This window comes from Antechinus flavipes, chromosome 1, assembly GCF_016432865.1.
Source record: "Antechinus flavipes isolate AdamAnt ecotype Samford, QLD, Australia chromosome 1, AdamAnt_v2, whole genome shotgun sequence".
Lineage (NCBI taxonomy): Eukaryota > Metazoa > Chordata > Mammalia > Dasyuromorphia > Dasyuridae > Antechinus > Antechinus flavipes.
The window spans coordinates 127,637,300-127,664,994 of record NC_067398.1 but is presented as its reverse complement, the minus strand read 5'-3'; the positions used below and the strand labels follow the sequence as shown (position 1 = coordinate 127,664,994).

Genomic DNA, 27,695 nt, shown 5'->3' with positions numbered 1-27,695 from the left:
TTTGTTGGAGATCTCAAATCAAATTTTGTAGGGGGCCTCTGACTTACTCTATCCATGGCCTACTTCTAGTTGGACTAAGATACCGTAGCGTAAGCCAACATCTCCTCTCTTCCCTGTACTTATTTTTACTTTTACACTGACCCAAATTGGCCCAAATCCATGATGGCAAACTCTTCTTACAGAATCAGAAATCTGTAGTATATAATCAATCATAATTTTTTCATGTTGGCATTTTATAACAACAACAAAAAAAACATCTTCAAAGATCCAGGAAAATAAATTTATTAAACTTTGAAGGGAAAAAATCCACAGACATAAAGAAGTTAAATATAAACCGAAAGACACAACTATTCATACTGGTGAATAATGGCTTGTATAACCAGTAAAGTACCAAAATAACATTCTGAGCTTGATTGAGGTATTTTTTTTTTTAAAACTATTTTTGGCTATAGAAACTTTGTCAGCCTATTTGAGTATAGTAAGAGACTTCTTCCAAAAACATATGTAGATTTAATTGAATTAGTGTTACATTTATGAAATCTTACATGAAACTAAATAATGGAGCTGTTAGAAAACTGCAGTAGCAAGTTAGCAGAAGATCTAATAAACACTTACTACAAAGTCACATGCTGGACTTTCCAAACCCAGTTCCAGCAACTGGCTGCAGTTCTTGCAGGAAAAGAGGGATTGAAAGTCCCTGATGATGTTGTTCATATCTTAAAGATGCCTGTGCTAAATGGGCAAATCCCAGTGATAGAGAAGCTAAAATTAAAAGTTCCATCTGCCTTTGTGTATTACTGCTGCTTCAAATGAAGTCTATTTTTGTCACCCAGATAGTATTGTCCTTTTTAATAGGGTATTTTTTGGAGAACTATCCTATATATAGCCTCACATATAGTAAGGACATAAGTGTTTATTCAGGGATGATTATCTGGATTGTGGATTATTTAGATCCTCCCTTTCTCCTTTTCTTTCCTATTGCCTACTTTTGCAATCACCACAACTCTTTATTAACATTTTTTTTTGAGGGGATCCTAGAGGAAAAATTAAGGGAGGTGAAGTTCAGATCAGACAATTTTATAACACACAAGGAGTTCTAAGAAATAAAGTTTGGCATGGGATAAAGTTATTGATATTGATTTGTGGGATTCTGTATTATCCACAAACATAATTTATTTATGCTGCTCTTGTCCCCGATTATCCTGAAAGATGGAGGCTATCATTAGGTTATGGGGGAGAATGAAAAAACCCAAAACCAATTTTCCTGAACAACACTGCCATCTGTTCTCTGTTCACTTCATTTCATCTGATTTCAACTTACAAAATGCTTCATGTACCTTATTCTTCACTTGTGAAATGATGGGATAAAAATCAGGTCCTTTATGTAAAGGTATAGATATTCATTTTAGATTCTCCCAAGGGCCCAAAATTGCTCAAGGTGCAACTGCAATATTTAAATCTGGCAAAGAAATGTCTGTTATAACTTTTACTCCTCTTAATACCTACTGATGTGGGCTTGGATTGGAATATGGTGATAAATGGATTCTTTGCTCTTACTGTTTTGTACAACTTAAATTTTGCCTGAAAACTTAAAAATGTATAAGTACATTGAAAAAAAACCATTATGGTAAGAGGAATATGATTTAATAAAGTAGGTCACTATAATCATTTTAGAATTATCTAAGGATTCTTTTTGGAGGTATAAAAATCACCCTATAAAAAACTAACTTTTTTTGTCATTTTATGTAATTTTTGCTTCTTATTTTTGCTGCAATGACCAAAAACTGAAATCAGCTTTGATAAAATTGCAATGAATACATTCTTTAGATGGATCAGCAAAAATTACAGTACACATTGTGTACTGTAAGGTAACACAGCCGTGCTTTAAGTCTAGAATATTAAAATATCTTTATCAATTTGTATGTCAAAATAAATGTTTTACTTACCCAAACTACTTCTGCCTTCCTGTTTATATTTTATTTAGTTTTTCCAATTATGATTAAAAAACAACATCAAACAACTCAGTGTATGGTATGATTTGCATTAAATTCTCCTGAACTGCAAAACCACCTGATTTTAGCTTTTTCAAAAAGCATGATTTACTATACATTAAAAACATAGTCATTCAATGTTTAGTATCACAAAATCAACACCCACAATAACAAGACAATCACTGCTACTCAATGGTCTTGGAGAGACAATGCTTTAAAATATTTACAATTCACAACAGGAGAGTCTGATTAACGCTTGTGTGTTTGTGTGTGTTTAGCATGTTTCAACATTTCAGGAAAAAGCGCTTAAGAACCGCCAAAAAAAAAAAAAAAAATTAAACATTGTTTTGGTTGAAGCGGACTAGCCCAAGCCGTCTTTATGCCGTTAAATATATATGTGCAAGGTAAACGAAAGAAGGCCTAGGGCATGATTTTGTTCAGTTGGTCTGTGCTTACGTAGCCACACGAGGTGAGGAATTCTTTGTCAGGCACAGGCAGCGCGGTGGCGTTGAGCACTAGGCCCTGGGGAGACTGTACTATGTGAATGGAGGTGTAGTCCGGCACAGGGATCTCGGAACTGGAAGGGCCTCCCGCGGATCCAGAACTCACAGCAGTAGTGGTAAGGCTTTCCGTGGTGATGTAAACGTCTTCCTGGCGAAAGCTCGGCTCCGCCCGGGGCTCGGGCTCCGCCCGGGGGGCCGCAGAAACGCACTTTTTCGCGTCGGCCTCGCAGAAGTAGGTGTTGTCCAGGATGAAGTTTGCCTGGCCCAGTGACGCCATTTCCGGGTGCCCGTCGCACTGTGCTATCCCTGCCTTGTTTTTTTGTCCGGGTGAAAGAACGACACTTCCGGCGGGAGTGATGTCGCTCACCTGGGCGTAAAAGTCAATGTTTGCCAGTGAACTCTGGTTGCTCAGTTGAGTATGGACAGGTAGGCCGGCGGACTCCGCTCCACTGGTAACGAGCGGTCTCGGTTTGCTGCCCTCGGAAAGGAGGAGGCCGTTGGAGGGATGAGTCGTTGGGCTGTCACCCTTAGGCGGCCCATCATTCTTCTGATCGAGGAGTAAGAGATCCGCTTTCCCTTTCATCCTCTGTGACTGAGTAATGTCTGAAGTCCCATCACAAGAGTCACTGGCGCTCAGGTCAGTCTCCAGAATGTCTGGCTCATAACAGCTCGTGCGTCCAGAGTCGTCATCCTTCGCCCCGAGGTAATTCAGGGATTTCTGGTGGTCGCTGCTTAGAAGTCTGTCTGTGTCCGATTCTTCGGTCTTTTCATCGGGGTCTTCAATGTCCAGCTCAATGAACTCCACCCAAGAATCATCATTGTAGAACTGAGGCTTGTAGCTGTCATGGCTGGCCAAGATCGTGTTCACCTCTTCCAACTTTCCCTTCTACGGGAATGAAAAAAACAAACTACTGTGAGCAAAGGATCAGTTTGATGATAGAGTTCATTAATAATACTTGGCAAGGGAATAGCAAAGGCACCAAATACCAAGCGAATTATGACAGTAATGATACCATCCTATAAAATACACAAAAACATTCAATATCTAAGACTTTATCTGCATAAAATCTTTCTTCTCTCTGTAAGACATGATCAAGAAGCATTGTAAGTGATTATTATATAGTGATGAAGATTCCAACCCATTTTTGACTTAGTAGTTAAGCCTTAGGAAGCTTTCTGAGACACAAGGAGTTTGAGTAGCCTGAGGCAGGATTAGAACTCAGGTCTTCTTTTCTTTATGTCACATTGCCTCTCTAATAAAAAAATACATATGTTAAGCGGGAGGACTGGCCAATCAGAGTTTAGTTCTGGAAGCACACATATTTAGTGAATCTCATTCTGGAAGTAACCATGTGAAATGGAGGGGCTCTACTTTAAGCTTCAAGAAACTGAGAGGGTCACCAGAGGGGTCTGGGAGCTGGAGAGTCTATGCTGGAGCTTGCAAATAACTTAGCTTGGTGAAATCCTTGGTGAGCTATTGAGTGGAATATAGTAGTAGATACCAATTGATCCCTCTATCATGGCTATGTTGCATTTACAAATGAATGTGGTAGGGCTGAATGTTTGCAGCAAGTGCTTAGGTTTAAGCCAGTTCACTCATACATTTATACTAATGTAACAGGAGTTTGAGAATTTGTAGATTTGTAGATTTGTAGTTCAGAGGGACAAACAATAGCTTTTAGGGTTGATATGCACATCAGTGCTTTCTGGGGTAATTCTCTCAGAGAAAGTGGCTGCTTGGGCTTCAGAATGAAAGTTTCACTAACATTTTATCCTGATTCAACGATGGAATCCTTTGTAGGATTTACCCTGTTTCAAATTCTTGTGTCTAACAGAAGGAGCCAACTTTTCTCATGGTCAGGACTATGTTGAGTACAATCTGCCTTTATCCTAATTGATTCAACCCATTTGCAGATTTAAGGTTACCATGTGAGATTTCAGTAATGCTTCCTTTTCCTAAATTATTTTTTATTCTTCATCTCAGGACTGTGAATTGGGGTCTTTTTTCCATCCTACTTAGGGAAGCCCTAGGGAGGGTCCTTTATATTAATGTCCTATTAAGAAGCACCTTAGATAGTATGGCAGAAACTAGGCATTGACCCACACTTAACACCATACACCAAGATAAGGTCAAAATGGGTTCATGACCTAAAGATAAAGAATGAGATTATAAATAAATTAGAGGAACACAGGATAGTTTACCTCTCAGACCTGTGGAAGAGGAAGGAATTTATGACTAAAGAACTAGAGATCACTATTGACCACAAAATAGAAAATTTTGATTATATCAAACTGAAAAGTTTTTGTGCAAACAAAACTAATGCAGACAAAGATTAGAAAGAAAGCAATAAACTGGGAAAATATTTTTACAGTCAAAGGTTCTGATAAAGGACTCATTTCCAAAATATATAGAGAATTGACTCTATAAGAAATCAAGCCATTCTCCAACTGATAAATGGTCAAAGGATATGAACAAACAATTCTTAGACAAAGAAATTGAAACTATTTCTAGCCATATGAAAAGATGCTTCAAGTCATTATTAATCAGAGAAATGCATATTAAGACAACTCTGAGATACCATTACACACCTGTCAAATTAACTAGAACGACAGGAAAAGATAATGCGGAATGTTGGAGGGGATATGGGAAAACAGGGACACTAATACATTGTTGGTGGAATTGTGAACACATCCAGCCATTTTGGAGAGCAATTTGGAACTAGGCTCAAAGTTATCAAACTGTGCATACCCTTTGATCCAGCAGTGTTACTACTGGGTTTATCTCCCAAAGAGATCTTAAAGAAGGGAAAGGGACCTATATGTGCACGAATGTTTGTTGCAGCCCTGTTTGTAGTGGCTAGAAACTGGACAATGAATGGATGCCCATCAATTGGAGAATGGTTGGATAAATTGTGGTATATGAATATTATGGAATATTATTGTTCGGTAAGAAATGACCAACAGGACGATTTCAGAAAGGCCTGGAGAGACATACATGAACTGATGCTGAGTGAAACGAGCAGGGCCAGGAGATCATTATATACTTCAATAACAATACTATATGATTATCAATTCTTATGGATCTGGCCATCTTCAGCAATGAGATGAATCAAATCGGTTCCAATGGAGCAGTAATGAACTGAACCCAGCTATGCCCAGTGAAAGAACTCTGGGAGATGACTAAGAACCATTACATTGACTTCCCAATCCCAATATTTTTGCCTGCCTGCATTTTGAATTTCCTACACAGGCTAATTGTACAATATTTCAGAGCCCGATTCTTTTTGTACAGCAAAATAACTGTTTGGTCATGTATACTTATTGTGTATCTAATTTATACTTTAATATAATATCTACTGGTCATCCTGCCATCTGGGGAGGGGATGGGGAGAAGGAGTGGAAAAATTGGAACAAAAGGTTGGGCAGTTGTCAATGCTGTAAAATTACCCATACATAGCTTGTAAATAAAAAGCTATTAAAAATTAAAAAAAAGAAGCACCTTAGAGAGGTGCATAACATCATTATTATTCTGATTTACTTTAATACATATGATACTTAGAAAATGCTTTTCAAATCCTGGAAGGATTATACCTCTTCAATAAGTAGAAAGATATAATCCTTATCTTTTTGGGCTATGCCCCACTCCTCCATCAATATCACATCTGTCTCTTTGTAGTTTACTTTGTAGTTTCTTTACATACATTGTATATGTACTTGTATATATGTCTGTATTATCTCCCACAGAATAGAGATTATTCCATGTTTGCCTTTATATTGTGTTTAATAAATATTTATCACTTGACATTATGAACATCATGGGAATTATTTTCAAAACATTTCAGGTCACTTTTGTCATTTAAGTAAGTAATATAATAAGGAATTTTATATTGTAAATGAGGAATTGATATGGTAAATGAGGAAATTTATATTTTAAAATTTCTCCATTTGGTAGAAAAGAAACACTACATTAATGTGAAGTAGGTGCTCAGTAAACCCATCATCCTTAATTTTTTTTTTCTCCCTGACTCAGAACTAGCTATAGCTCAAAATGGTTAATGATTACCTTGAGAAGATCTGGATCAATCCCTTTAATTTTTGGAACTGGAACTGGGGGCAGAATCAGCAGCTTGATCCTTGTAAAAAAAAAATAGTCTGATTTAAAAGTATATTTATCTTTCTTTTAAAGGATAGAAAATATAATAATGTCTTTATTTCAGAAATGTCATCACTAAGAATGGAAGAAGGAAGAGAAAGTCATAGAAACAAAAGGAAGTAAAGAAAAATTATAGGAGGTTAAAACCAGTGCAGCAAAACAAACTTTTTGCCAGAGTCAGTTTCAAATCAGAGGTGGCTATCCTGCAACCTACTCCACTGATGCATACACAGAAGATTGGTGGCTAACTTTCACCTTCTAGAGTGAAATTCAAGATAGAAACTATAAGGTTTCTTTTGTTTAATTTCCAAAAAATAATGAGATGAAAAAAAAGGGGGATCTCATGTTTTCTTGACTCTTAGATCAATCCTCTAACCATTAGGTCATACTGTCTGCTGATATCAGTAATAGCTTAATGGTTAAAGTGATTGAGTATTTGGGTCTTTCAGTTTCATATACTGAAAATGTGCACTTATCTCATTGTTCATTTCAGCCTTATTATGCTTTATTTCTTACAGCAATAATTGAAGGTAAGAGCTGATTTATGAGAATTGTTAACTTTAGAGCTGTGGACAGCACCTTAGAGGTCATTTAACTGATCCATACCAATGAAGATTAGGAAAATGAGGGTCAGAGAAGTAATATAACTTCCCTAAAATCACATAGGAAGTAACCAGGATTCCAACCAAGTCCTATGCTTCCAATTCTATGATTTTTTCCACAACTACATGATGTCTCTTAGTATGCTCTTAGAAGGAACCCTACAGACATCTAGTTCAACCTTTATATTTTACAGTTAAACTGAATTAATTTTCCCAATGTCAGTAGCAATAGCAGAGCCAGATTAAAATTGAAAAAATTGTGATTTCCATAATTATCTATTTGATAAGTGTAATGAATACACTAATAATTTAAATCTCTTAGAACTGCTTTTTCTGACTTGGGAGTCAGAAATTCACAATGCAGCTTGAAATTATCAATCACTGACATTGTATTGTACCTATGTAGAATAAATGAAGTGAATCAAACTTTTCCTGTCACAGAACTCTGGTTCTGTATCCTGGGGAGGGAATGGTCACTACCCTTAAGATATGAAATAATCTAGGAATTGTAGTCCATTCATGTGCTTGTCATGGAAAATCAATCAAAACCTGAAAATGATTGTACTGTAGTTTATTTTCCTCTCCCTTCCCATTTATGATCTGTGTAACTCTTATCTTCTTCCAATAATAGGCAAAGGTTTCCTGCCCAGGAGAACTTCCAGTTTACAAACTCTATTCCTCATTCTGAAAGTGATTAATCAAACGGCTACTTGATCTCTAAAACCTGTTTCTAGCTCAGCTTTGTGTGGCTCTATCTCTTCACAGTTTAGAAAAACAAGACAGAAAAATTCAATTATCAAAACTTTAGAGCTCTAATTTCTAATCTACTTGTCATTTTATGACACCACCTTGATTATTTAAATCTTCCTTTTCCATACTTTTCTTCTACAGCCACCTCTGACCTAGAGTTAAAATTTTACCTGAAAAACTACAGCAACCTTTGATATGTTTTATTTAATATTTCTTTAGGGGTGGTGGTGATGGAAGGCAAGGGCAGGAGAGATTAGCTGTGAGATCCTAAGCGATTAGAGGACTTCAAATCTATCAAACATGAGAATGTTTGATAGATCACAGGAAATCAATGTCTATTCTCCAATTTATAATCTTAGAAAAGTTGTCTGGGGAGCAGTGAGGTGGCAGTAAAACAGCCACTTTGGAGTGAGGAGGACTTGAGTTCAAAATTGACCTAGCTGTGTGATCCTGGACTTAACTCCAATTGCCTCACACACACACACACACACACACACACACACACACACACACACACACACAAAAAAAAGAAAGAAAGAAAAAATGGAAGAAAGGAAATAATGTTGTCTGCAACAGAGAATTTAAATGGCTTGTTCAAAGTTACAAAGTAGTATGTGTGAGAACCAGGATTTGAACTAGAATTTTTTTCCTCCAGGATCAATCCTCTATACATTAGGTTAGAAATTTTTAACTTGTTATCCATAAACTTACTTAAATTTTTTTTTATCATGGCATTCAATACAATTAAAAAAAATAACCTTATATATTTTATCTTATGAATTTAAAAACACAATTTTTGGGAGGGGCCCATGGGTTTCACCACAATGCTAAAAGGGTGCATGACATAAAAAAGGTGAAGAATCCCTGTTCTAGAACACCCTACCCCCTAACAGAGTTGTTTTATGGGTTCATATAAAAGGTATGGAAAGTAACTATTCCTATCTTGGCAGCAGGAACAACTAATCAAACACTGTGACCATTTCAGGACTTGGTGCAGTTGGGAAGACATCAGTGTGAACAGCCTCAATGAGAAAGTCATTTTCAGAATGTTCTCACCTGCTATTTCTGGGTGGTCCTTGTTTGTTTTGAGTCAAGCCTTCAGTGTGCTGACTCAGCAGGTTAACCACCAACTTTCAAATAGGAATAAGATTCAGAAGCATGTTTTGTAACATTCTGTTGATCCTGTATCCCTCCCTCAAAGACTATTTTTTTCATTTGACTTCCTTCTCTAAATATGCAGTGACAATGTAACTGAATAGCCTAGAAGAGCTAGTAATGCCAGGAAAGCTAGGAAGGCTACATAATGCCATGTATCCCTCTTTTTCAGTGGCAGATTAGAAAAGAGCCTCAGACTAAAGAACAAGATATCTTTGTTCCAGTCAAGGATCTGTCACTTCTTAGGTTTAGGCAAGTTTCACCTGCTCTTGCTCCCTCATCTGTGAAATGCACTGTCTGCCTGCCAGAGTCATGATATGAAAAATGCGTGCTGTGAACCATAATACTTTACAGAAATGTGATTTTTGGTTATCACTGTTTTTGTGAGGATGATGCTAATTAACTGTCACCGGTAAGGCATGTGCTATGAGAGAGTTTTCCAACATTGATTCTTGCTAATTTATCCATTTTTCTCTTTAGTTGGGTCCCTGAAACTTTGAGATTAAAGAAACATGTTTGCAAGATGGATGGTCTGAGACTAGAAATATCATGTGTGGCTATGGAATGGATTAGAGATCATTGTTTTGGAACCTAAGATACTGACTCAGAAATATATACCAATGATGACAACTAGTCATAATATAAAGAGTAATTGGAGAGCTTAATTATCTGGGTTAATAGAAGAATGTATGATAGATAATCTCTACTTATAGACAATAAAAGAAAATCACTTGGATATAGCATGGAAAAGTAATCTTTTGCTTACACTTTAATGTGTTCTAGACATGGCCTGGGAATTTGCAAAACTTTAAACAAAATAATTAAACTATTTTAAAGATGTGGGTATATTATAAAGGTCTGACTGTCCAACTTTGTTATCTTTTTCTCTTACTCTACTTCCAACTGCTTTATGATTTTCCATTAGCATGCTGGAAATGCTGGGCACAGACAATATCATAACTTATATTGATACAAAGAATCTATTTATCCAGTAAAGATAATTTTTAAATAAAATGCTTTAAACAAATAAGAGACACTAAATGTTTTCTACTCAGATCTTTCCTATATATTTAGGATATGGTATGTAATAATGATGATAACAACTATTATTATCATTGGATTATAGATGTCGATCTAAGAAAGAAAATTTTTTTCTGTGAATTTGATATTTTATATTTTTCTTGGGACATAGAGGTTTTACTGCTTTGATGAGGCAATCACTTGGTTTGTGTGGTAAGATATTGAATTGAATGAACTTACATGTTTTTGTAAAATAGTTTATATGATTTTATATAACTCAACTAACATTATAATTAGGTGATTATTTTGGTCAGAATACTATGTTGAGCACTGGAGGAACAAAGATAGGGCACAGATAGGCGAAAGTATTCATTATTTGAAATATTCTTTTATGGTTCAAAATACATTTAATCTAGATATTTAATTCCTAACAAACTAAATAATGTATTTTATATTAATAATATATAAACAATGTACATAAATTAAATAATGTACATCATAATTCATTTAGCTCTTACAATGTTTCTTGATGATCTGTGGCTAAAAGTAAAAATCACCTTAGCTATGGTACTTGAATGTAATGGAATATTATTGTGCTATGAAACAAAAATGAATATGAAGAATATAGAGAAGTATAGGAAGACAAAAATGATCTTATGCAAATTCTAATAAGCAAAACCAGGAAAATAATATATACACACAATGATTTTAACAATGTAAATGGGAAGAATAACAAAACAATCAAAATTGAAGTCTGTGTAACTATAATGATTAAATTTGACCCTGATAAAGAAATATAAGAATATACTTCTCTCATTTTTGTAGAGATAAAGAATTATGGTTGTAAAGATTGTATGTTAAAATATTAAATTCAGTTGAAATATTGATTAACTTTATTGCATTTTCTTTCTTTTTTTCTTTGTTATAAGGAAAGACTTTTTGGGTAGAAGATGAAAACATAATATATTGAAAAAATACATGTGGCACAAAACCAAAAGGTATCAATAAAATTTTTAAAAAACCGAATTATCTTACTTTACAGTAAGCTACTGTGCCAATGTATATCAGTTCCATAAAAATTAGCTTTGTCCCAACTATTTCATAAATTGTATACAATGAAGTATCCAAAAGATACATAATTTGGCTTTTATCTAAAGTTATTTAAAGTTAATATTACTTCAAAGTGCCCAAATGAAACTAAAAAACAAATAGAATTGTATTTTTTCCCCCAAGGATTCTGAAAATGTTATCAGTCTCCTACATTATAGGAATCTTTAGAGATAGGAAATGGAAATGTTCCTGAAAGATTGTATATTAAGTGAAAATGTTTCACTTGTTTCTTCCAATGAGCTACATCACAAAATTTTCTTTAAGAACACCACCACCACCACCAAACTCCGAATAAACTAAACTCAAAACATAACTTTTCTTTGTAGCATAGTGGTAGAAGGAATTCATACTTAAGAGTTTTAGACACTCTATGTTGGGCTAGATTAGGGTTTGAATATTAGACTTAATTCTGGCGCCAGCATTGAGAGTAATATGACAATAAAATGCAAAGCTCTTGGTGATGTCTTATAATCTTTGATTTTATTTTATACTCTTTGTAATAAATTTCCACATTCTGCATTGAGTTACTCATACCAAGATGTCTTCAGGCCATGATCATATAGTCTTAATGCTAAAAGAGACCAAAGGGATCTCTAGTTCAATGCCTTCATTTTATAGATGCTGAAAATGAGACCTGTAAAATTTAAGTGACTTCTTCAAATAAAATACTATTAAAATTAATTATATGCTTGCTTTATTTCTTCTTAACTCCATATGTATTTAAACACAAGGTCAGACCTGGCAAAACTCATTGATTAAACTAGTGGCTTATCTGGATAGTCATACCTTTACAAGAAATATAATTATGATTTTGCAGCATAGTTTCATTATTTTGTTTGAATTAGAATGAATATCTGAAAGAAGAGTACAGAACCTGAAGCTAAGAAATAACAGACAAGAATTCTAAATGGACAAACCAGTGTTTGTAGAAACATCTATTCTAGTCATATAATATGTAATTCTTAAAGAATTTGTGCCCATGGTGAATGGAGTTTAAATCAATAAACTATCAATGGCATATGGAGTGGGCCAAACTTGGCATGAATATGGGACTAAGCATAAAGTTATACTGGATTTTGTTTTTCATTTTCACTTACAATTTTTGGGGAAATCTATTATGAAACATAATATAAGGAATGGAAATCTAATAGTTCTACTGACAAAAAAATAAACCAACAAAAAAAAATAAACCAATCAAACCTACCTTTGTTGTTTAGAAAGTATGAATACAAATAACACCACTGTCATCCCAAATATTCCAAAGATAATAATCAAGAACCATGGAAACTGGAAATCTGAAATGCAAAATAAAATTTCACTCACACAAAGGTTTGAGTCTTTGAAGAGAAATTTAGATGTAATGCTTTCCTTCTGGCTCTGAATAGTTCCCAGTTGTTATTCACCTAGTGAAATCAGGAGTCATTTTATCTGGAAACTGAGTGAGACCACAAACAGTGGTGCTGTCTCCAAAGAGTATCTCTGGTCACTTAATAAAGATAATAGTTAATATTTATTGCATACCATGTACTAGGTGCTGCTACACACTTTACAATTACTATCTTACTTGATTCTCAAAACAACCCTGGGAGTTGGGTGCTGCTATTATTATTCTTATTTTATAAATTAAGAAACTTGAGGCAACAAGTTAAATGATTTGCCCAAAGTCACATAACTAGTAAGTATCAGCATTTGAACTCAGATTTTCCCAACTTTAGGTGTAGTATTCTTTCTTCTGTACCACCTAGCAGCCCACTTTCTCAAAAGCATTTCAAGATTTACTCATCAACACAAAAATTATTTTGTTCCTTTATAAAAATATGTGAAATAATTGCATAGATTGCTGGCATTTATTTATTTATTTTTTAAAATAATTTTTTATTGATAGAATGCATGCCAGGGTAACTTTTTACAGCATTATCCCTTGCATTCATTTCTGTTCCGATTTTTCCCCTCCCTCCCTCCACCCCTTCCCCCAAATGGCAAGAGTCCTTTACATGTTGAATGGGTTGCAGTATATCCTAGATACAATATATGTGTGTAGAACCAAACAGTTTTCTTGTTGCACAGGGAGAATTGAATTCAGAAGGTATAAATAACCCGGGAGGAAAAACATAAATGCAAGCAGTTTATATTCATTTCCAGTGTTCTTTCTCTGGGTGTAGCTGCTTCTGTCCATCTTTGATCAATTAAGGCTCTCTTTATCAAAGAGGTCCACTTCCATCAGAATACATCCTCAAACAGTATCGTTGTTGAGGTATATAATGATCTCCTGGTTCTGGCATTTATTTTTTAAACACTTTGGCCTAATGTGGAAATGTCATTAAAGCAAAAATATCCCTTAGAGACTCTCAATAATTTTAAAGAGTTAACACTTTTTAATCCATAGACCAAAAAGTTTGAGAACGATTGATGTGTATTAGTGAAATTCCATGTTTAGCCTCTATCTTTACATATAATTAATCCTTTAATTCTTCAAGAACTGGAGAACTGGTTGGTGTGTGTGTTCTCTGTGTTGTAATACTTCTGTGACTTGGTAGATAGTTTTTGGAAGTTGGAGCAGAAAAATTCATCCTCCTTTGGACGAATATTTTTCAAGCTTAAACAAGTCTTTTAATAACAGACATACAGTCCATGGCTTCCAGTTACTCATGCCTTTGTGTCTGAGATTGTTTTCCATCTACTCTGTTTATATATATATATGTGTGTGTGTGTATATATGTCACTCACACACATTTATGTATCAATGTATTATTTCTATGCACTCAGTTATTTACATGTTGTCTCTTCTATTAGAATACAAGTTCCTTGAGGGAAGGAACTGTTTTTACCTCTGTTTCCCCAGAGTTTAGTACAGCACCTGGAACATAACAGCTGTTTAATAAATGTTTGACTAACTATATTCAAAGCCCTTCCAAATGGTAAAATATACCAGAGTTTGTATTCTAGTACAGCCTTTGAAAATATCGAGTCACTTCCTATAATGGGACTTTGGAGACCTATGAGTACCATACTTGGGACAAAAATCTTATTATATAGAGTATTAAATACTACTACAAGTAAGGGGGCACACATTGGTGTTTAGAATCAGTTTTGTTACAGATTTTTCACTTTAATGGTATTTTTGAAATGGGATTCTACTTGCATATCACATATAAAAATAGACAGTTAACTCCTCTGTAGCTTTCAGTCTGTCAACTGAAATATTTTCTAAACGTCATCACTCTCCTGAAGACATTCCAAGTAGCTAAAAACCAATCTCATTTTAAAAAGATCTTTAAAGATGGAGACGTTATGGTCTTTATTAAAAACTAATTAACAATAATAGCTAGCATTTATATCGAGTTCTAAAGGTTGCAACTGCTTTATAATTATTAGCTGACTTCTTCAACTGTTTAATGACATTAAGAAAATCTTTCTTTACTATACAAATAAGGTAAATCCTATATGCTTCTAGTTAACCCATGCCCTCTTTAATCCACAAGGAAATAGGCAACAGTTAATGGTTTTAGAATGATTAGCCACATAGATATTAATGGCATTTAAACAACACAAAAACTACCCCTCTTCTAGAACTTCTCACTTGTCATCAGTTTATTACTTAACCTGGAGTTAGCTTGGTGCTCCTCTTTTTTTTCCCTTTCCTCCTCTCTATACCCTTTCTGTCGTCTTATTCAATGAAGAAGAATATTACTTCTCTGTTGATTTATATGAGTTTCAGAGGCTCTGGTTCGCTTAAAATCCAACTGATAGTTCATGAAACATTTTTTAAAAGGCAAAAAACTGTCAATAGAATCACCTCTGGACATAATGACCTAATTGAGCTTCATAACTTCAATTACCAGATAGGCAGCATGAGTATTGCTTCTTTATTTTATTTCAATGGATGAGGAAACTGAGGTGCAAATAAACTAAATGACATACTTGAATTCATATGTGTACTAAATATACAATCTAGGACCCAACTCTGACTTCAAACCTCATTTTTTAAAAAAAGATAACACATTGTCTTGTCACCCTGAAAACAACTCTCAGCCTTTCATCTTTATCTTTTTCTTATAAGTTTTTAAGCACTGTACTTTGTTCATCTTTGCAACCCTCCTATGAATTCTTTATCTAAGTGCTTCACTTTTATTTTTAGAAGTGGAGCTCAAAATGGTCAAAGGATATGAATAGACAATTTTCAGATGAATAAATTAAAGCCATTTCTAGTCATATGAAAAGGTGCTCTAAATCACTATTGATTAGAAAAATGAAAATTAAGACAGCTCTGAGGTACCACTTCACACTTTTTAGATTGGTTGATGACATGAAAAGATAATGATAAATGTTGGAGGGAATGTGGGAAAACTGGGACATTAATGTATTGTTGGTGAAGTTGTGAAATGATCCAACCATTCTGGAGAGCATTTTGGAATTATGCCCCTATCAAACTGTGCATATCCTTAGATGCAGCGGCATTTCTATTGAGTCTGTATCTTAAAGAGATCATAAAAGAGGGAGAAGGCTCCACATGTGCAAAAATTTTTGTAGCAGCGATTTTTGTGGTGATAAGGAACTAGAAACTGAATGGATGTCATCAGTTGGGGAATGGATGAATAACTTTTAATATATGAATGTAATGGAATATTATTGTTTATAAGAAATGATGAGTAGGTCAATTTCAGGAAAGCTTGGAAAGACTTTCAGGAACTGATGCTGAATGAAGTGAGCAAAACCAACAGAACAGTGTAAATAATAACAATAAGATTATGTGATGATCAACTGTGATGTGAACTTAGCTCTTTTCAACAATGTGGTAATTCAAGGGAATTCCCATTGATTTAGGAGAGAAAGAACTGTGGAGATTGAATGTGGATCAAAGCATAGTATTTTCACTTTTTTTTGTTATTATTACTTATTTGCTTATTTTTTCTTTTCTCATGCTTATTCTTCCTTTTGATCTGATTTTTCTTACACAGCATGACAAATATGTAAATATGTTTAGAAGAAGTGCACATGTTTAAACTATATTGAACTGCTTGCTGAATTGGGGAGGGAGAAGGTGGGGAAAGGAGAAAAAATTGGAACACAAGGTTTTGCAGAAATGAATATTGAAAACTATCCTTGCATGTATTTGGTGAAATAGAATGCTATTAAAAGAAAAAAAGAACTGGAGTTCAGAATTGCCTAAGTATTTAAGTAAGAGTGTGAACAAAATTGAGAAAACAGGGCCATTTTTGGATGATTCCTTCATTGATCCATTTGGCCCACACTCCTAACTCCGGGGTCAAAAAGTATCTAAAATTGATAAATATTTCTCATCCCATTCTAGTATTGGGTTAATCAGAAATTAGAGGAAAACCATATTGGTGACTCTAAATTGAGAAAACTTCTCTGTGAGACATTTGATCTTCACAATCAACTATCCATAAAAACCTAGAACTTAATCTCTTCCCCTTGTCTTTGGATGGCCATGAAGTAAATAATATGGAAGTCAAGTTCCCTTTCTTTTTTCATTGAAAGAAATCTATCTTGAACAGAAAAGAAAGGGAGATTTCCATTCTTGTAACCTAGGTCCTAATGTATTTGCTCTGGGTAACAGAGAGCCTTTGGATAGCTATGAAGTAAATAATCTGGAAGCCAGTTCCCCTCCTTTTCACCTAAAGTGGTTTGCCTTGAAATGAAAAGAAAGGGAGAACATTGCAATCTGGGTCCTAATGTGTCTCTGCTCTTGGTAATAGAGAAATGAGTAGCATGTGTAGATAAATACAATTTTGGTTTTCATTACCATTGATTTTCTCTTCACATTCATTCATAACAGGGCTCATCTGGGGAAATGTTACATAAAGTGTCTCACTGAACTCCCCAAATTTATCCGAAGTACGCTGTCTGGATCTGACTCGTATTTCATATTCTCTATCCAACCTTAAGGAGTACACTGGAACAGATGTGGAGCGCACGAGATCCATCTACAAATAAAAAAAACATCACCGACAATTTTCTGATTAACAAAAGCTGGGAAAGACTGATAAATGATGGTAAAGTCTAGAAGATTCTCAGAAAAAAAAAGTCAGGGATAATCACATAACAATATCGCTTCATTTTACATGATACATGTGCTTTTGAAAAGTTTTGAACAAGCAATAAATTGTTTTAAGTTCTACATATGATTATCCTGAAATTATCTTACAAAATTATTAATATTGTTTCTAGTTAATGATAATAACTTATTTAAGAAGATCCCATGGTGAGACTTTTGTTAGAGCAAAGAATACTCCTAGCAGGTGGGTATGGCTTTTGGGTAAGCCCCAGCATCTATAGGTCAGTTATTTTGAAAGCACAGCTCCACCTCTATTTGAATTTTTGATGTATCAAATAGGTAGGATAGTCATTGGATGCCTATTGTCTTCCAGTGCACTGGAAGAGATTCTTTTGGGGATGCTACCCTATAAAGTATGTCTGTATAAGGAAGGGAAAGTATTTAAAGAGGTATCAGATAAGACCATATAAAATAGAAACCTATGTTTATGTGTAAAAGCCATACCAGTATACAAAGTTTGTGACTGTAGAAGGGACATTGGGACCCAAGAAAATTATAAGGAACCATGAACCATCGACTTAGAAAGGACTCTCAGATGAGGTCACTGTATTGTTAGTTTTGTTTAATTGTTTTACTTTATAAAGAGAGCTCTCATGGGCAGAGGCAATCTAGAAATGTTTGTAATGAAAAAACGAAGCATGTCAATAAAACTTAAAAAAGAAAAAAAAGAAATCCTCTGGTCTTTTTCAATTCCATTCACTAAGACTTCACTAAGACTTTTCTTATTTCTCCAAAGGCTTAAAACTACCTGGAAAGGCAGTTCCATACACTATGAAAATATTTAGAAAAAGTCTCTGGTTTCCCTTATTAAGGTATAGCAGTGGTTCTCAAACTTTTGTTCTCAGTATTTTTATGTTGTTAAAAAACCATCGAGGATCTGTTCAAAGAGTTTTTTTTCACATGGGTTATATTTATAGCTATTTACTATATTAGAAATTAAAAATAATTTTTAATTTGTAGACCCTCTAAAAGGGTTTCAGAGACCCCAACAATTCTTTGGACTACACTTTGAGGACCACTATAAATACTACTACACTATACTATATAACCTTCAGTTAGCCTTTTCCCATTATCTCTTTGAATTGGTGTGATACTATTTGGACTGGGAAGACAGTCTTTTAAAAAATACTGCTACTCAAGAGGTGGACCAAACTATGATTTCTCCCCAAGTCAAATATTCAAAGCAGATATTCAATATGTGCTTTTCATATATTTGTGGGCAGAACACTATGTGACTATTTAGAGAAAATGTGGGTCACTCAATTTTTCAACAAGAAAGATTTTTTACATAAATAACATTTCCATAATTTGTTTTATTAAGTAAAAAATTAGATGCGGAGACTTCTAAAAACAGATTTCCCTTTCACCTCAGAATGTTTCTACATAAAATATTCTTTTTTTGTATTTTTGTGGAGTAGCTTGGCTTCTTTTAACTCAATCAGATTCAATTCAATAGACATTTTTAAGTGCCTACTATGTGCAAGGCACTATGCTGGAGACTGGGAATACAAAGACAGGAAAAAAAGATCCCTATCCACAAAGACTTTTCCCATTCTTTATGTTTTAATACATACATAATAAATATATCTTTGAATAGTTTTCTGGTAAGCCAAAATTACATGTATCAAATCCCATTATATTTTGAATTTCAATTAAAAAAATGTTTCTATCCTTGGAACTTTTGAGTATTGTTTTTTGCTGTGATTACCTACAATTGATTCTATTTTTTTTAAACGACTATAACCCTTTTGAGATTTCACTTCTAAGAATATTGCCATCTTTTCTCATTTCTCCTGTATCCAACATTTGTTTTCTCTTTGTTCCCTCTTACTCTCCTTTTATATACCATCTTTCTCTTTCTGGTTAGTTCCCCACCACTGACTTCTATTTTCTTTGGATGTGATTTACTTCCTTTTATACATCCACTCCCATGCACTCTGCCATTTCCTGCTTTTTTACCCTTTAGCTTAATTTTTTTCCAGACATAAAGCAATCTGAACTCAACTACTGGTTTAGATGCAGATTTAGAAGTGTCAGACTGTATCAAGTGCTTCAGTGAATATCTTTTGTCCATTGGTGACCATAAACTGTCAGAAGACATGAGTTCTTTTGCTAATCCTGACCTGTGTTACCAAACCCTGGGCAAAATTTTTAACTGCTCCGACCTTCAGTTTCCTAATCTGTAAAAAAGAGACAATAAAATTACTTGGCCTGAATATATCATGAAGTTTATGTGAGGCAAGGAAACTATGCTATCAATATGATTGTGATGCATTCATTGCATTTAAAACTTCAAATCTTTTTAAAATTATTTTTAGCAGGGATTATAGCATAAATAAAAAGCACAAAAAAAGAAGGTGAATAATATCACTTTAAAATATGTCTAAAAATGCATTATTTTAAAAGTAGTGTCCCCAGACTCATCGTTGTGGTTAATAATGACATTTATACAATTTAAAAGTTTGCAAAATGCTTTGCAAGTATAATTGTTGTACAGTCATTTTACAGTTATGCCTTGACTCTTTCTCACCTCATTTAGTTGTTGTTGTTGTTGTTATTTTTTTTGTCAGACACTGGAGTGATTTGCCATTTCTTTCTCTTACTCATTTTACAGATGAGTAAACTGAGGTAAACAGAGTTAAAGTGATTTATTCAGGGTCACACAACTAATAAGTATCTGAGGCTGAATTTGAATCTAAATATTCCTGACTCCAGATCTGGCCCTCTAGCCATTGAGCTACTTAGCTTGCAATTATAATATTATATACTAATCCTGTGATATGGGTACCTTTCTTCCTTCAAAGACAAAGAAACAAATAGCTGACAAAGCCTAGGTGATTTTACCAGGATCCCAAAGCTAGTAAGTATTAGAGATCATATCTGAACCCAGAGTTTCCTGACATCAAATCTAATATTCTACTCATTGTGCCATGGTTCCTGTAAAATGATGGCCTTCCTAAGTCACTCTTAGCAAGGGTCTTGAAGCTTTTGCTGTCTCTGCTTACTTAGCCCCTCTCTCTTTACTATTATTCTTTTGTTCATATTCTGATACAGTTCCTGTCACTACTAGAGTTGATAACTTAATCAAAAGGGAAATCTGGAAAACAAAACCCCAGAGGGCAGCCTGGTAATACTTTGAAAGTTTCTCACAGTCCACATTTCTGCCAGTGACAGAGTTGGCACAGTTACCAGTGGTTCACCAGAGTGGACAGTACCCAGTGCTCCAAAATTCTGAGGGAAATACGATGTCAGAAAGCTGGTTATACTCTTAAGATGGGCCAGAAACAACTTGGCTAGGTCAGTACTGTGGTTAAGCTGCTTTGGAAATAGATAGACACTGAAATAAGCCTGATTATCTTGTTTTTCTTCTTGTTCTGCACCATGTGGAGTTTATCTAAGTTCTGAGTTCCCACGGACTTGGCAACGAGAGGCTTTGTGGGGGTTCGGAAGGAGACAGACAACCAGTTCTATATTTGCTCACGCAAGGTCCGCTTTTGCTCGGTTATCCCTCCCACAGGAACATATCTTTCTGAAATGCCTCGAAGAGGATGTGCTTCCTCTGGGATACCCCTCACAGAACTTGTCTTAGTGGCTCTGTAACAGTTGTAATTCTATGAATGTGAGACTACTGAGGCACCATCCTTCCCCTTAGTCAGTCTACAATGGGATGCTATAGCAGCCCTGTATGGAGGTGGGAGTTGGGGAGATCATCTTTCTTTCCTCCTTCCTCTTCTTTAATGTAAAATCACAACAAAGTCTCATTAACTAGTTCAGTACCTTGCAACATAAATAAAGAGACAAAATATCTTATTTACCCAGAGCTCTAGAACCAGGATTCCCAGCATGGAGGACTCCTCCAATCCCCTGCTCTACCCCAGACTTATTAAGGGGATACAGGAATATTTGCAAATTATTAATTAATCTATTCTAGTTTTATGCACAAACTCTAGAATCTTTCTTCTTATTGACTGGGGAGTCTGGAATGGGAAAAGCAAGTAACATGAGCATCAAGAAGGTTTGGGAACTTCTGGTTCTGAGTCCAGTAAAATTGAAACCAAGTAAAAGGCAGATTTGACACTATGCTTAAAGCTAAAAATTCAGAGAAAAAGAAAAGTCTTAGGATCATAGATTAAGGGGTAGAAGATACATGAAAGGTCTTTTATTTCAACTCTACTTTTTACAGAAGAGAAAACTCAGGCCCAAATCACACATGTAGCAAAGAACAAAGCTAAGCCTTGAATCTCACTTTTTTTGATTTCAACACTAGAATTCTTATCATTGCATTTTCCTGCCCCTCTTCTTCTTCCCTTCTCTCTTCCCATCAGGAAGCAGAATGTTATTGGAAATGAAAGGTAAGTTTGAAGTGAAAGGTATCAAAATCAAAGCATTTATACAGAGGGATTGTATTCACCTCTTACCTTTTTCCATTGGGTATCATTTATTTCTTTGTATTGAAGTTCATACTCCAAGAGAATCCATCCTTTCTGAACATCTGCATTGGGAGGTGGTCCCCATCTCACCTGGATATCAGCATGGATCCCTGTTAAGCTGGTGTTCAGCAAAGTCCAGTTGAGGCCAATGGGTGGATCTGGTTGTACTGTTCATTTCAACAGTGTGTTAATGAATAAGTATAGAAATACCACTTTGTATTAATTGTTTTAATTATTAATTATTAATTGCTTTAATATTCATTTCTAACGAATTCCAAGCATTTCTATAGAAACACCACTTTGTATTAATTGTTTTAATTATTAATTACTTATTGCTTTAATATTCACTTCTAATGAATTCTAAGCATTTCTAAAGTTTCATTGTATACTCATTGAATCCTTTCAATATTACCATTTAATTTTGATGTTTTTATTTATACGCCTCTATTTTAATTTTGTTGCTATTTAAGCCATTCGTGAAAACTTTACTTTGGGATTGAAAAACTGATCTGAAACTTTTTGGAAGATTGGGGAAAGCATCTTGTATCTATTAGTTTGGCTTTTCCTTTAGTTCTGATGACAGTCATATTTGGGAGCTTTGTTGAGGAATTCTGTTTTCATCTAACACACAATAAAAGTAAGAGAAACTAAGATCTATAACACCTTAACGATTTGCCTGATCTAGAAAACTTAGATTAAATAAAACTCTTATTCTTAGATATAATGAGGGTATCATGATCATTGTGATTTTCTCCTCAAAATAATAAGTGTAGAAAATTAAAATGATCTCTGCAAGAGAGAAGATGCAATATTTTCTGACCTCTGTTTTCAATCTACTATCTATGTTATTGGAGGATTGGATATACCTGTCCAACTTAAGCTATATTTTTCTGTACTATCTTGCCTATTAGGCCACAACACAAAGTGTTGGTAGCTTTCTCAGGGTGGAGAAACAGCAGCTATTTTGTAGATGCCAGTCCATATCAAATAACCAATTTGATGTTTTGTAGAAAGCTTGATTGATAGCATTTAAAAAGAATGCTTTCTGGATCTTGGACTTCAGTATTAGGAGTTTAAAAAATAATAATTTACGATTTATTGATTTGCCCTTTTAAAAATCTGCTGTTATAGTTTTATCCTTTGAAATAACAGTAAAAATGACGCATTGCCACTTGCCTTGTTGCTGTGTCCTAGGGAACCACTGGGTCTTTTCAATACTACTTGCAACTGAAACTTCTTTTCCAAGTAGTCTCCTGCTTTTAGAATATGAGCCATGTGAAAGCAGGGATTGCCTTGGTTTTCTATTTGTATTACCAGCTTTTATCACAGTGCTTTACAAATAATAAGTATTTAATAAAGGCTTTTCAGTTATTCATTAGTTGATTCGTAAACCCACAGAAAATAAAACCGATTGAATTGCCAGAATGCATCAGAGAGAAGATAATGACATGTTGTTAGCAGCATTTATTGCCTGACTGAAAAGCTAGGGGTTAAAGGAGAAAGTCCTTTAACTGTGACTTTCTCTTTCCTTTGTTTAACAATAGATCTCTCTGTTGTGTTGTAGCAAAGTCTGTAGTTTGTTATTTTTCACTTTTTCATGACATGAATACATTAATAACTGTACTTTTTGAGGACAGAGGACCAGAATCTACATTTTGCATGTTAAACTGCTATTTTATGTCTAAATAAGTAACTATCTGATGGCACAGACTACTTCCTCATCTGTAAAATAAGGAATTTTGTCTAAATGATTTCTAAGACTTTCCAGTTTTAGATCCTAGGATATCACGATACAACGGAATAAGATATTCAATACAAAGAAACTTTCCAGATAACTGAAGTTTGACCTTAGAACTTTTCCCATTTAAAAAAACCAACCAATTTTAATAGAAATCTTAGCAAATCATATCACATATTTCCCTATTTCCCTAGAGACTACTGACCCTAATATAATTTTCTGTCTTGAAGATTTAGTTACTATTCCAAACATAAGTTGATGTTAGGATATACCCTCATTCTCCTCTCATCAATAAAATAGGGAGGTTGGAATGTTCTCTTTGAGATCTCTAACTATCTACAATTCAACTCTATGGTAAACAGTGATACATTAAAGGCCTGTTTGTCTCTAAAACAAATCATTCTGAGACTATTATATTTTTTTGGAATTGTTATGTATGATTTTTTTTTTTCTCAAGGTCTAATTGCTTGCTATTAGCTTCTTTATTGCTTTCTTTGTAATAGTCATAAATCTGCTGGGTTTGGGAATTTAACCAAAATCATTAACATCTTGTACAAACTGTTGGTGGAGTTAAACACTAGTCCAACCACTCTGAGGAGTGATTAGGAAATATGCCCAAAGAGCTAAAAACTATGCATATCCTTTGACCGGGCAATACCATTACTAGATGTCCCAAAGAAATAAAAGAAAAAGAAAAAGGAGTCATATGCACAAAATATGTACGTATAGCATCTTTTTTTATGGTGGCAAATATTTGGAAATTGAGGAGATGCCCCTTAATCGGGGAATGCTGAATAAACTGTGATGGATACACTGTGCTGTAAGAAATGACAAGCAGGTTACTTTCAGAAAAAATCTGGGAAGACTTACATGAGCTGATGCAAAGTGAAATGAGCAGAACCTTGAGAATACTGCACACAGTAACAGTAATATTATTTGATAATCAACTGTGAATTATTTAACTATTCTCAGCAATACATAGATTCAAGGCAATTTTAAAGGATTTATGATGAAAAATGCTATCCACCTTAAGTGAAAGAACTGATACAATTTGAATGCAAATTGAAGCACACTTTTTAACTTTACTTTTCTTGTGTTTTTTGACCTGTTTTTTCTTTTCCAACATGGTTAATACAAAAATTCTTTTGCATGATGCCCTTGTATAATTTATATCAAATTGAATATCTTCTCAATGATGAAGGAAGGAGGAAGAGAATTTGGAATTCAAAATAAAAGGAAAAAATATTAAATTTTTGTTTACATATAATTAAGAAATTAAAAAACCCAGCAAGCAAATAATGCAAAATAAGATATCCCTCCTCCCCCAATTTGAGCAATTGGAAGTTTTTCTGTAAAGTGCATGAACTTCAGTGCATGAATTTTGAAATCTACTAGGACTGTTCAGAAGCCCCCTTTCTCCTTTCCCTCCCTCTTCCCAGGATATTTGTGGTTACCAGATAAGAGAATGCCAAATAATAATAATATCTGGCAATTATATAGTATTTTAATATTTGCAAAACACTTTACATATGCTAACTCATTTAGTCCTCAAAATAACCCTGGGAGATATATCAGATTAAAAAAAATAACTATTTTTTTGCTTATAGCATGCCAAGTAATCATCCTGACTTAGTTTTTTTCACTTAATTGGCCACAAGGATTGATTGTTTTGGTATTATGTAAACATGGTTTTAAGCTCATTTTGGCTCTTTACCGAATGAGAACATAAAACTTCAGAATGGCTATGTGATGTTGTCCATAATAAACAAAATCTAGCCTTTTGTTCCATCTTCCATTAAAAAATACAAAAGCCAATACATTTCAGTTGATATAGATTACACTATAAGAGCAATGAAGTATCAGGCTTAGGGACCTCATGAGTCCATCATATCCTTGGTACTATCTCTGTAATAGAGGAAAGATTCTACAGCCTCCTCTCCTTTCTATTCCATGTAAGGAATCTAGGTTCCTCCTACTCCCTATCTTAACTCTCCTTCCTCTTGTCCTCTCATAGAAAGAGATGATGGCTGCCAATTCTGTAAAATAATCTCCACGTATTTATTAAATATCATTGTAAGTCTTCTGTTATTTTCACGAAACATTTCTATTTAATCATTTAAGGGAGTTACAAGGCTCCAGGTCACTTAGCATCAAACCATGTCAAGCAAAACACAAACCTGAGATTTACCTATTTCATCAACAGTGAAACATCTTTTCTCCAACTCATGACTAATATTTCTTAGCTTGATACAATAGTGTGTCCAAATGGAGGTATATGAGGAATTGAAATAACAGCTGTTTTCTCCAGCAGAGACATAATCAGGACATTCTTTCCACTCGTCATTTCTGAAATGAAGAGAATAAAGGGTGAATTGTTTCAGCAGTTGTGCTTTGACTGAAGTAGAAGTGGGGATACATCATGGGTCAGATTAAACACTGCCCATTCTAACTTAAATGACATATGACCAAGTGCTCTAAGATTGATGGTTCAAATGGTGTCTGGATCTATGCATCACAAAGTTAGAGTCAAAATGAACTCTGAGAAGTTATTAACACTCTTTTCCCTCACAGTGATCCCTAAAACAAATCCAATGAGAAGAGGATACTTTTCTTTAGAAGTTTCTTTAGCTCTCTAAAGCTGGAGATTCCATGATTTCACTTGTGCTTATTTTTTATCTGAAACTAATAGTCACCCAAATAGCTCTGGACAAGTTTTGCACAAATTTAATTCATTTTCCTTATATTTACTCTGTTTATTGCATAATTATTGAAGTGTCTGACATATGTCCTTTGCTCTGATGGACTGTCAGCTCTTTGATGGTAGGGACTGTTTTACTTTGTCTTTTTATCCCTAGCTCCAAGTAGAATAGCTGGCACATAGTAGGTGCTTAATAACAGTTCTTATTTGTGAATCAGTTCTGTTCTTAGAAGAGATGGAGAATGTCTAATAACCATCCTCTATAAAATGAAAATCCACAAAGACCATTTCTCATGTTTCTTTCTAAATGAAGTCATCTCAATTTTGGTAGATTTTCAGTAGTGTTGTTCTGTTGTTGTTTTTGGGTGATTTCAGTAGAGCACAACTCTTTATGACCTCATTTCTTGGAAAAGATACTAGAGTGACTTGTCATTTCCTTCTCTAAATCATTTTGCAGATGAGGAAACTGAGGCAAAATTAACTGACTTACCTAGCTAGTAAGGCTCTGAATTCAAATTTGAACTCAGAAACATGTGTCTTCCTGACTCCAGATCTGGCTTCTCTATCCACTATACCATTTACCTGAATTTCAAAGGCAAAGCTGGGATCAAGATAAATAGCAGTCTAGAAGACAGTATACATTTACATAACAGTGTGTGCTTGTGGGAGTTTTGGCTGGTACAAGAAGGTAATCTTTATACATTTTTTTACTAGAAGTACATTTCAAAAGTCTTGATATCTTTTTATATCACTTTTATTTCTGAATATGTATACTCCTGCTCCCTATATCAAAATGGTTTGTAGAAAATTTGCCTTTTTTATTTTTTGGCTTCCCTCTCCAGTGTCACAGGCCTATGGGGGTTCTCAATAAACTTGTGTAAGCAGGAAATGTTTCTCTCTGTCTTCTGTACTAGATGATCCTAACTTAGATACACACTGGTGCCAGACAACTGACCACTCCATTACACATAAATATGTATTTTGTGATGACTCACATCTGACAGTATATCTTTATCATGTAACTAATTCCCCCTCCCCTTTAAAAAAAAACCAAATTATTAATGGACAACTGGTAATATCAGAGGTTTATTGAGAGTTTTTCACATTTAGAGCTGGCACTAAAATTCTAGTAGATTATACTAGGTTCAATGAGTTTGTGTTAATGTTGTTGGCTATTTTTGCTAGCTAGTTCTCCTACTGACTAACTTGTCTGTTCTCCTAAGATATTAACACTCAAACAAGGTAGTTAGGGATAATCTCGATACAAATACCCAACTCAGAATCAAAGGCTGATTTTTCTGGCCTTCACACAAGACAAGGATTCACATGAACCTCTTAGCAGTTATTTACAGAACTTCCAGGGAGAAGAGTGGGAAGAGGAGAGAAGTGGAGGAAAAGTCAGTCAGGAAGTATTTATTAAGTACTTACTATATGCTGCTGGGAGTGCAAAGAAAGGCTAAAATAGT

At 34.6% G+C, this 27,695-nt stretch overlaps 1 protein-coding gene across 4 annotated transcripts in view; it reads right to left on the bottom strand.

The window, feature by feature from the left end:
• Positions 1–266: 266 nt before the first annotated feature.
• Positions 267–27,695, bottom strand: part of GHR (growth hormone receptor) — a 300,535-nt gene continuing 273,106 nt past the window's right edge. For all 4 annotated transcript variants that reach the window (XM_051990406.1, XM_051990431.1, XM_051990422.1 and 1 more), the window contains 6 exons: positions 25,720–25,877; positions 21,782–21,960; positions 17,052–17,232; positions 12,489–12,579; positions 6,558–6,627; positions 267–3,380 (listed from right to left, as the gene is read on the bottom strand). In XM_051990406.1, the coding sequence (XP_051846366.1) occupies positions 2,412–3,380; positions 6,558–6,627; positions 12,489–12,579; positions 17,052–17,232; positions 21,782–21,960; positions 25,720–25,877 (1,648 nt within the window). In that variant the 3' untranslated portion in view covers positions 267–2,411. The remainder of the gene's footprint in view (positions 3,381–6,557; positions 6,628–12,488; positions 12,580–17,051; positions 17,233–21,781; positions 21,961–25,719; positions 25,878–27,695) is intronic.